At 32.3% G+C, this 11,977-nt stretch overlaps 2 protein-coding genes across 2 annotated transcripts in view; both read right to left on the bottom strand.

Annotated features, from left to right (window-relative positions):
- LOC108688042 (serine-rich adhesin for platelets-like) overlaps window positions 1-7,903 on the bottom strand; it is an 82,802-nt gene extending 74,899 nt beyond the window's left edge. Inside the window, exon 1 of the mRNA XM_018194121.1 lies at window positions 7,758-7,903. The gene's annotated coding sequence lies outside the window, so the exon portion shown is untranslated. The remainder of the gene's footprint in view (window positions 1-7,757) is intronic.
- Window positions 7,904-8,648: 745 nt separating this feature from the next.
- On the bottom strand, window positions 8,649-11,149 carry LOC108688032 (quinone oxidoreductase-like protein 2). The gene is made up of 8 exons (XM_018194104.1): window positions 10,724-11,149; window positions 10,214-10,447; window positions 9,931-10,128; window positions 9,607-9,788; window positions 9,411-9,496; window positions 9,215-9,338; window positions 9,009-9,138; window positions 8,649-8,907 (listed from the first exon to the last, which is right to left on the bottom strand). Exons 1-8 carry the CDS (start codon window positions 10,958-10,960, stop codon window positions 8,854-8,856), a joined length of 1,245 nt encoding a protein of 414 aa, XP_018049593.1. The 5' UTR covers window positions 10,961-11,149; the 3' UTR covers window positions 8,649-8,853.
- Between the last annotated feature and the right edge of the window lie 828 nt (window positions 11,150-11,977).

Below are 11,977 nucleotides of genomic sequence, written 5' to 3' on the forward strand. Positions count from 1 at the left end.
TATTATATATTCTTTCTTGCATTCGAATGATCTTTTGTTACACATAGCAACAGCTTAGGCGTGTGCATTTTCTTCACTTTCTTTATGCCCCCCCCTTATAAATAACTATTATCAAAATCAAATCTTGCACATGAACAATAAGGTTATTATTATCTGCCCGTTACACAACAGTGATTCTCACGCTTTTTTCATGAACGTTTCGTGCGCGCGTAACACAAAACATAAATCATAAATCGTCGTTTACGAGCCGCCACAGCACGGTAATAATTACTCTAACGAAAAAAGACGAAGCCGCCGCGTTATATACCAATTTCGAGGGCAAAGTTCAGTTCACGGGGTCGACAGCAGAATATTAAAGTCATTTTCGATTTGACATTGCCGAAATTGCGCGCTCTCTGATGTCACTTTTGACGGTCTTAATCGCCGCCCCGTCAACGTTGAAGGGAAACGCGCGACCGAGTTACAATTCTCGTTGCTTTCGTCCAATCGTTTTTTAATTTCATGATTGCTAAATAACATGTCTGAAATAACTCGTTCTTCCTTAAAAGGCTCTTCAGATAATTATATGCCATACGTCGTTACAGTAATGTCTGTATAACGCTGGCTGAATTTTCAGTAATGTTACATTTCATGAGAAATATTCAGTTCACGAGAAGAAGATAATTTTCGGCTACAACGAGTATAATAATGAACTGTGTGTGCGAATGTTTTAATATAACATAAAAAAGTATAATGAGAAAATATGCACGTGAACACATATTCGTTATGCTTTATTATATTATATGGGAACCATTGAGCATTGAAATTAACTGTGCTGCTTATGGGAACGGCTTGTAGCTGTACAGTGAAATGGAAGTGTAACAGACAGACAGACAGGCAGACAGACAGGAGTAAGAGGTCTGTAAGGAGCCGAGAATCAGTCGAGAAAAGTGCGAGGGAAAAGTGAGCTGGGCGACCTTCGCGACAATTCACTTACCTTCCTTCATCTCTTGAATCCAGCTTGTTCTTGCAGCTGTCCAATTTTTCGTAAATGCTCCTTTTATGTCTGGCTTGTGCATGGGGAGTAACTTAAAAATAGCGTAGTCATGTCTTATAATTGCAGACGAAAAATCTAATTTTAAATAATAATGTTTTAATTAATAATAATGTTTGCACATAATATTTCTTCCTATCCTATAAATTCATAAAATAAATCAGATAATGATTCTGTGTTTACTTCTAATAAAAAATAAAAGGATAAAAGTTACCATTTGTAATATAAAATATAGGATAGAGATTATCGTTTTGAATATAATGCATTATGTTGTATTGAAGAAGAAAAAAAATCTCATGAGAATTAAAAAAATTCTCTTTCTCTTTTTCTTCCAATTGAAGCTATTAATGTGACTATTTCAAAATAGTGCAGTGTAGTAAGTGCATGTCATATGATAGAATAATATTTTGTAAATTTCAGAAAACTATTTAAATACAGTATTTATTAATGTAGGAGATTAAAGAATGAAAAAAAATGGCAAAAGGCAAAAAAGAAGCAAAAATAATCATGTTTTAAAAATATATAAGAGAAAATTTTAAACACTTTGTAGAAATCGAGAGATAAGAACTCCGAAATTTGCAAAACTGTTCATTTCGAACAATTCACAATTCTTTCAGTTGTTAACGCGATATCCTTCGAGATGATTATTGTTACATACAAAAACAAATGTCTACTCGCATTTATTTTTTAGGAGTGATTTTGAATTACAATAATAATAAATAACACAAAATGAATTTAATATTATTCGCGTATAATTTAATATCATTCGTTTGCATGTCAGTTTGCTTCAACTTTTAGAGTCCATATGACTTTACGTAATTTAAAATCATAAAAATCACGCATCCATGTGTGATTATCTCTTCATAGGATATATCTTCTCGTAAGTTTTTCCCAAAAGAGAAAAATCGAATCTTTTCATTTCCGCCTCCCAGGTACATATTTATTTGTTAGGTGGAGTGTTGACTCAACCAGAGGAACATGCATGCTCGAGTCTCGCGAGTCCAACGTCATCGCCGCGCCGTGATGGCGGGACATTTTTTTCTCTATTTCTTTTTTTTTCTCGCTTCTCAATACATACTTCTGAATAATCGCGTGTATCCGCCGATCTTTTCCGACGCTCTTGGCAAGCGCAGAAAATCGAATGGTCGGTGTACGCGACAGCATACTCAGCGCTAAACCTGGCAGCCAGGTATAGCTCGCAGAGAAAGGCGGCCACCCACCGGCTTACACAACTCTTTGCTCCAGTTATTAGTATGTGATTCTTTTGCTGGTCGGGCGACCTGACGAACCGTGGCGTGCGACAGGACTGTCGGGTTCCCGTTTTCTCTTTCTCTCTTTCTCAAAAATACGCGATGGCTAAATTACGGCACCCGCGGACAAAACCGCGCCGCGATCCTCGGCTCGACTTTTACGCGCTTTCGAAGCTCTTCCAAGGTTGTTACGCTTACCGGTTGCAACCGTCGCGCGAGCGATCGATCGAAAGCGAGGCATTTGCATGAAACACCGCGTTTCATTAATTCGCCGCGAAGACAGACGCGAACGTTCGTTTTCTCAAAGTCTCATCGCGATAAATCAATCGACAGAGCAATCTACGTATATTATACAATAACGTTATGAATCCATTATCGTTTCCATTTATATCGTAAAATGCGTATTATATTGCGATTAAAAAAATTCTCACCATCTTTGTTTAGTCAGTTTATAAAAATTATTTGAAGAAATATTGCGATGATGTTAAATAATTTATAATGTTAGATTTTAGATAATGTTAGATTAGATTAGATTAGTGTTATAATTTTGTTCGTTAAACTGCGATTTATCAACGATAATGCCGTCTCAATAACGAGATTGTTATTCGTCGCAAAACCTGTTCTAGAAAACAATTTAAAGCAACGACGGATCCTTGAGTGATTGCTCGATTGTGATCGGAATGATCTACAATGGTGGGTATTACGCCACTGCGTGCCTGCCTACCGCATGTTTCCGGTTAGCATGAGACTGTCCGTTACGCATAACGTCCCTTTCGAAACAATTCAATTCTCCATCTTTTTGTCGGCCTGTTAATTTAAACTTTTAATAAGGAGAAACAAGGGCTAATGAGAGTACAACGCAGTTAACGAAAAAAACAATGTAAAAACTTATACTTCTTTAATCCAAGAAGAAAATCATATACTGGAAAAAGAGTTTGATTGTGTTAATTGGAATTCTGATTGAAAATAGACAAGCTGCAGAATTTTCTGAGTCAATTTATTATAATTTTAGTTTAGATAATCAGAATTTTGAATGATATGATTAGAATCTTTTGGTTCGTTCATTTTCAAGATAATGATTTTCACAACATTGTCAGCGATCACATACAGTGATTGTACACATTCCTCCTCAGTTCAAACAGAATAAGTCACTACAATTTGCTGAATCTGAAATGGCATCCAATAAAACCGAGAGCATGGAAACTTTGAATTTTGAATATGCAATTGAATGCAATAAATTTTTAATATGCAAAGAGAATGCAATAAACTTTTAATATGCAAAGAGAATCGATTTGTCACTCGTGGATTAATCGCAGATTCAGCGGTCCACGAAAGAAATCGGAAGATGCATTTACGAACATGATCATCATTCTTCCCAGGAACTTGCGAAATACATTCGTTGGCGTTTACAGATCCTTTCATGCTCCGGGTTCGCGATGATCTACGGCGCTTTAACGTGGATCACAACGTTGGGCAACTAACTAGCGATACGCCGTTATGTAAGAACGTAATTGCTGTTTATCGTTGAAAGTGTAAAACATTACAAGGTTTACGAACAAATCCGAAGAAAGTCGATAGACTTTCCTTATAGATACGTATCAGGAAAATTCGAATCCGCGAATGACGCCTGGGAATTTTCACGGGAGAAATTTTCACAATAGAGTCTTTTATGAAAATTTAATGCACGGTAAGGAAGATTTCGCTGAAATATCTAAAAATTTTTAGCTAAATACAGATCTAAAAATAATTTTGTTAAAATAATACGAAATATGAGTTGTATTGGATGTCTTTTGTAATACAAACAATAAAATTAAACCTTCAATCTTTAATATTTAATATTTAATTATCTTTAGTGATATAAACTAAATTTTAAAAAAGTGATATAAAATAATTTTCCATCCAAATATTATTTTAATTATAGAACACTCAAATTAATTGCTAGAATATTGAAGCTTTTTGTAGCTTCTTCATCATGTTTAAGATTCCTACATAATTATTTTGATGGTTCAACAAAATTATATTCAAATCTGTATAATTTAGCTAATTTTTAAATACTTTAGAAAATTGTTCTTTTCATGATTATGTTTCGTCGAAAACAAGTTCGACTAATGACGATCGTTTGCTTCGCAGTCGCGATTAAACTGACGAATCTGATGGCTATACCGCGATGTTTACAATGGTTTATAAAATGGTTATAAAATGGTTATAAATTCAGCTTTACTTCGGGAAAATAATGACGTTTTAAATGCAATGCACGGAATAATAATTAGTGTATAAGCAGTGCTAATTTTTATTATTTTTTAAAGAATGTTTTATACTGGTTTTATTTCGCAAGCAAAATTTACGAGAAAAAAAATTTGCAGAATGTTGTTTTATGTACGTCATGAGTTTCAAATCGTTATGTTTCCTAATTATATGACCTATATATAAAAAAATTTTCCAAGGAGGGATTAACGCTGCGTAATGGTCTCTCAGCTATTTATGATTCAGCTAACAGCAGTGCTTTGCTAAGAATTTTTTACTTAGATGTAGTAGAGTGTATATTCCGTTTACACATAACATATCATTTTAACTTCGTTGTTCACCAAATGTTAAACAAAAATATAAAAAAAAAAATTGTATTCTCAGCTCAATATTTTTCTCACTTATTTTTATAATAATCTCTTCTCAAATAGATGCCAAAAGTACTTTCTTAACTTCAGAAGGAATTCTTCTGAAGAATAGATTAGTACCAGATTAATTATTTTAGAGATTATCTTATGAGAATATATTAGTAAATTAATAAAATTTTACTTTTACATTAAGAATACGCACAGAATTTATTATTCTAAATTTAATTTTTTCTTGTATGTATATTATGGAACATTTAATTGTATAATTGCTATACAATATAATATAGTAAGTTAATCTTATTTATATAAAATTGTGTAAAATATACATAGAAAATAACATCATAATAAAATGGAACGTATCCGTGATATGTAGAAACAACATATTTTCTATTTCTGTATAAAATAATATAATAAAAGATAATAATATAATAAAAGATAAAATCTACATCCAACGTGTTTATTTTGCGACGTATGTCATGTGTAAATTTCTAAAGTTATAAAAATAACATAATATATTTTTTACTTACTATCCAGAAATCTAGAAACTTACGATTTAACAATGATTTATAAAATGGTTATAAAATGGTTATAAATTCAGCTTTACTTCGGGAAAATAATGATGTTTTACTTCGAAAAGTTTGTGGAATTCAATTACGTTGTAAACACAGCATCGAAATTGCAACGCGAAGGATCTCGAGTTTCAGGATCAAAGATCCTAATCAGAACCAGCGATTATCTCGAATGACAAAGAAGTAAAGTAACCGGTATTTTGTTTCTTGTCTTCTATCGCAATAGATTGTTTATAAAAAATTTTTCTATCTCACGAAGGAAGAGAAATCGGATATCTGTCTCTTTAGATTTTAATAAACGTGTCACTCATTTATTACATCTGCAATTTTCGCGGAACATGAATTTATTATTTACGCTTGTGCATGTCAGATATAATATCTGTGTACGATCATTAGCGGAAGGACATTAAAGAAGATGATAAGTATCGCACGATGTTAATCTTAAACAAGCGAATCGCAAAATTCATGTAATTTCGCTCGCTAATTAGTTGCATGCAATTTTTCTACAAGTGCCATTCGTTGCTTGTGAATCTACGACATCTGGCAAGTTCCGTGATCATAACGCTTTGATATTATCTTAATCATATATTATTACAAATGAAATGTTCGTCTGCCTGGAATACGATGACAGATATACGTAATTGTCTAAGCATTAGCCTTTAGGCGAAAATTGATAAAAGACATTTTATTGCGATATCTCATTAAACTGTCCTATTGCACCAGATTCCCCTTACATTAATTAACACAAGGCCATTTCTCAGCTATTTCAGTTCGAGTCGATCTAAGAAAGGAAATATTAAATATGCCTGTATAACAAAATATATCAAGCAATATAAAATAACTTCTTTTCGTAGCGAAAATATTAAGAACAATTATTATTTATTATAACAATATATTATAACAATATATTATTATAACAATAATTTTTTAATTTTTAATTAAATTTTTATTAAAATCCAGTAGTAAATCTGACTTCATCATTTATCTTTTTTTTATGTTTGCTTCGTCAGAAAATATTTATTTTTAATTAAGTAATTAAGATTTTTTAAATAATTAAAGCCTCTCGCCAGGAAAAATCGATTTAGACTAAATCTATTGTAAAAAAATATCGCGAAAGAAATAGGATTGCAGTATATAAAATGCGTATAAAAATATGTTCCAAACTTGGAGTTTAAATGTAAGATTGATACAAGCGATATGAATTTTTCTTGATTTTGTGACGGTGGCAGCGACAACGATTTACTTCAAGGTTCAGGGGGAGAGAGAGTGCATTTACATAAAGAGCCTGTACGCTCGCGATATGGACCAGAGATGGACTGGACAATTGGATTTGGAAATCGTGCACACCACGCCTACGATTAATCAGGCGGGGGCCACCTTGAACTCGAGCCACGTTATGATTAACGACATAAAACCACTCTAATTGGTCTCCACCGCTGTGTCGACGCGGACAGTGTTAACAATATTTGGGACGCGCCAACTGTTCGCGCCTCGAGATAAGTGAATTTGCGACGTAGTTGCAGAATTCATCTCGACATTAAAATTAAGCCAGAATCATAAAATAAAAGACCATGAAATTTTTCACGAGAAATTAAACAAAATTGTGAGACGAAAATTGTAAAAAATAATTTCTTGACTAATTAAATCAAACTCTAATTATTCAACATGTACGACATGTAAATATAATTAAATTTTACTTATTCAATATGTTTCACACAGTAACGAAATAACTCTGATATAACTAACTTTTGTTAGTTCTTTTTATTAATTTCTACAACGTCAAATCTACGACTGCATGAGTTTGTATGCATTGAGTTGCGATCGGTAATGCAAATATAATATCATAATTAATATACTGAGAAAAAAATGTACTATAATAAATATTTATTTGAATAGTATTATTTATTAAATGTAAACATATATTTGTTTTTGGTACAAAAATTGTACCAAATTAATTAAATTTTTTTATTTACTAAAATAAATAAATATTAAGTTAGTACTATTCAAACAATTTAATTTTTAAAAATTTTTAAATTTAATTTTTTTTCAGTATATTAATAGAAAGTTCAGTATATTAATAAAAATATCATTATTATTAACATATAATAATAATTTGTATGATAATCCATTAGTCCAAGTTTTTAAACGAGTTTTGGTAAACCTAAATATAACAAGCAATCACGACTGTCAACAGTACATTTCTTAGTAATGCCTTGTGACAGGTTTTGATCGAGTAGCCTTCACGCAACATAGGAACGTCCGGGGGAAGGACAACGTAATTTTTGCAACATACCTTCTACTCCAGAAGGATACTGGACACCGGCATCTGCTTGCGTCCAGTCCATGCAATCTAGGGCGCCCACGCTGTATGTCATCGTGTTCCTGAGTCACCGACTAATCGGTACTTTCGGTCACATTCACGCCTGGCATTCAAGAGGATCTTCCGTAGATAACAAGAGGATGAATTAATTGCTGATAGATTCCAGAAAACGCCGATTGCGATTCCATTATTTTACATTACTTGCTACAAAAATATTTTCATTAAAAAATTTTCTGATATTTTACAAAATAATCTCAGTTTCAATATACATATACAAAATTATTAATATTAATTATTAAAATTATTAATATACATATACAAAATTATTAATATTAATTATTAAAATTATTAATATACATATACAAAAAAAGACAATATTGACATAGACTCTGCTAATTGTTATATCAAGATTATCATAAAAATATCATAAATGAATATAATCCTGCGACTGACTAGCTCTTGATGTAAATTAACTTTGACGTAATTAACTCTCGATTCTTGATGTCTCTTAACCATCAAAACGGTTTCTGTTTAAATGCGCCGACAGGAAGCTACGCACATTACTATAAAAATTGCTAAGTAACGTAAATATCAACGTAATATCTCTGGTATAATCAACAAGGCTCGTGAGTCACTAAAATGGCTCACTTAATGGAAGCAATCGCTGTCAATCATTTTGCATAAACCGTATCTAATCAGACGGCTGTAAATCTTTCTTTGGCAATGCTAAGGACACTAGAAAAAGTCGTAACATAAGTCGCGCTGGTAAAGAGACATAAGAAGTTCTAACGACTGCAACTAATTACAACTTAGAACGATATTCAGAACTTGCTATAACTGCACCTATGCAATTTCGAAGTAATATAGAATTTAAAAAAGAAAGTTTTATTAATAACGCTACATTAATACATTCTATTTTATATTTATAATATTCATCTTGCTTATAGCCTATAAATATAAAATTTAAATATCACTGCATGCACTGCCAGCGTGCTTTTCTCGACTTTAAAATAAATCAAAGCGAGAAGAACACTTATGAAATGTTCATTAAGAATTCATGCAAATCTGATCACGTAACCATTTTTGTTATCGCAGCTTCCTTGTCTCTCATATCAATGATAACCTGTGAATTTTCACAAATACACAGTTATAGATATGCAAACATCTGTTCAAAATATACTTAATACGGAAAATGTATTAAAAAATGTAAATCTTATTACTTACTTTTCCTGGAAACATATTTTCAGAAATGGACTCCAAAACATCATTGACTTTGTGCATACCGGCGATTAACGAGTAAGATGGTGCAATGAGACCTTCTTCAAGAAATTGCAGAATATCGTCTCCTGCTTGGCTAATTTTAAAATAAACGAATTAATTAAATATTTATCAATGGGCAACGAAAGAAGCTACAAATGTACATTGCCTACTGATATACGTCAGGCTTCTTCTTTTTATATTCCATGAGATTAAAGCCAGTGATGCTGAAGGAACCTTTCTGTACATCCGAAACGTCCGCCATGGTCGTCGTCGTACCAGCTATGACCACGCGCCCTTCATGACAGAGGCTACAAGTGAATGCACCGTCCAATATTAAGTTACGATTACTTCAAAATAGAAATATACCTTCGCGAGACAAATGATGTACCACCACGGCGAAACTGTCATTGCGCAACATATCCTTTAACGTTGCTTTGTAGATATCAGTAAAGCTAAAAATATATCCTACTGATGTACTTCTGTATCTTACTTGACCGAGATACAGTTTTGTCTAAATCCATTAAAACTCTACTTATACAACAATAGATCTATTAAAACTTACCAGCTCAACATTTTCTTGAAAGACGCTCCATCTTCATCCTCGAAAATGGCTTTAATGTCTCGTTCGGCTGCGATTTCTTTTATCTGTTTAATTAGCTTTTTATCTTTATATTTGAAAGCTGCGAATGCTCCCATCTCTCGTGCTTGATTAGCACAGTTTTCTGTAGCGCAAACTCCAATGACCTTTTGTAATTTAAAAATTTTTATATTATACTTGCAAAGATCTGCATTTTATTCAATTTTCACTCTTTACTTGTTAATATTTTAGGAAAAAATAATTATAATATAAATAAAAAGAAAATTATTATATCAAGAAAATACACACCTTTGCCTTAAAAACGTTTGTTGCAAGATCCACCGCTGCCAGACCAATACCGCTTATGCCGACGTTTATTAGAATCATATCATTCTCGTTGAGATTAACTTTTCTTTCTAATGCAACTAGAGCGGTAATATAACTATCTAAGATACTCGCTAAATCTGCAGAGTTAACTAATTTTGTAGAAGGTACCTTCCATATATCCTATGTAAGAAAAAAATTTTAGAATTCTATTACTAAATTCTATTATTAAATGTTTCAAAAAATTCAAATTTCAAACATGTTCTACCCCAACTTCTGCCAAACATTTTTCAGCCAAGCCTCCATATCGTTCCTTATTAAGAGCAATGACTTTATCACCAATCTTGTAGCCGTTCTTTTCTGCTTCTGTGCCAACCTCGATTAACTTTCCGACAACTTCGTAACCGAGAATCATTGGTAATTTTGGTTTAAATGTATGTAAATTCTGACTGAGAAGCAAATCAGAAGCATTCAAAGCACAATAATGAACATCAATGAGAACCTGAAAAAATTAATCAACAGTCATCAATATACAATCTTGATATTTTTAACTATAAAATATTGAAAAATAGGAGAGAAAATTAAGTATAATTATAGATATACATTTGCAATATTGATATTGAAATACAAGATATTAAAATTATAAATGTATATATATATATATATATATAATATATAATATGTATACATATACATATATATATATATATATACATATATGTTAAATAGAATTACATAGGTATTATTATATAAATAACATTTAATTGCAGCAACCTACTTCATTCTCCTGCGCTCTTTTAGGCGGCTCCAGATTCTCTATTACGAGAGGATTACAGAAGTCTTTTAATAGTGCAGCTTGAATTTTTCCCGGCTGTGGAGCCGGAATGATATCCTTCGAAGATTCTGCATTTTCCGCGGTATTGTTAAACCTTCTTGCGCCGATAATCCGCAATGGCAAGCCACTCAATCCACTCCTGCCTAATTTTGCGAGAATTCGGCATCCTACCGTTGACATATCACGAACATAAAGTTAATTACAATATACTATTGCAATATTGTTAAATCATGCACTTCTTAACAATAACCTAAGATACTCCAGGCTCCAGAAGGACAGAAGAGGGGATATTTAATTCAACGCCATCTGCTTCCAGATTCTTCTATACATGAAATCAGAAATACCTGAAAGAGAAACCATGCCCGTCCCTTTTCCTGTTACCGAAATTGCTCGTACACTACCGCCAGTATATCCATTTACAGTTTGAGAACTACATATATTTTCTGACACTATCGATAAAATCGTATCGTCAAAAGTAAATGTGATTCGTCTCTGTACTAAATCCTCAAGACAGAAGGATAATACCATCGCCTAATTATCCATAAGAGAGATAGTTTAATGGTTTAATGGTAAATTTTTCTTGAACGAAAAAATTTTAATTTCGCATCTCCTATATAACTCCTATATACCTGTAAATAAAAGTTGTTGAATTTTAAGGGTTAAAAAAAACTTTTTCTGACTTTTTCTCATTAAATATTTTATATAAGTTTTTAGCAAGTTAAAGTGCGACGATTCGTATTATGTATTTACCGCGATTACATTTCAAAAAGAAATGTGAAGAGCGGCACGCGGAGCAGCTACCTACCTGTACAAACCTCGGGAATGGAATGACTGCGCAGTAACTACGTATAAATGTGACGCGTGACGCGCCGCGCCGCCCGTGCCACCCCGTACCATCCCCTCCCCAGCCGTCTAACGACTAACTTTGTCGAAATAATAACGAATATTACGAATAAGTAAAATAATATATTCTTTATATTTTTAATGTTCTCTAATCAGTAGGCTTTATTGCACGGTTTTTGCTTTATTTTTTAGATCCTTTACGCATTCACGCAGCTTATAAATATCTTGATTAAGTTATGTTACAATAAGTGATTATCAGTTTATAATAATCCGGAAAAAAATTATATACACATATATATACACATATACGGATATATTTTATGCATAATATATATAATTATATAATTATATATA

The sequence above is a fragment of the Atta colombica genome, unplaced genomic scaffold (genome assembly GCF_001594045.1).
Source record: "Atta colombica isolate Treedump-2 unplaced genomic scaffold, Acol1.0 scaffold224, whole genome shotgun sequence".
In the NCBI taxonomy this organism is placed as follows: domain Eukaryota; kingdom Metazoa; phylum Arthropoda; class Insecta; order Hymenoptera; family Formicidae; genus Atta; species Atta colombica.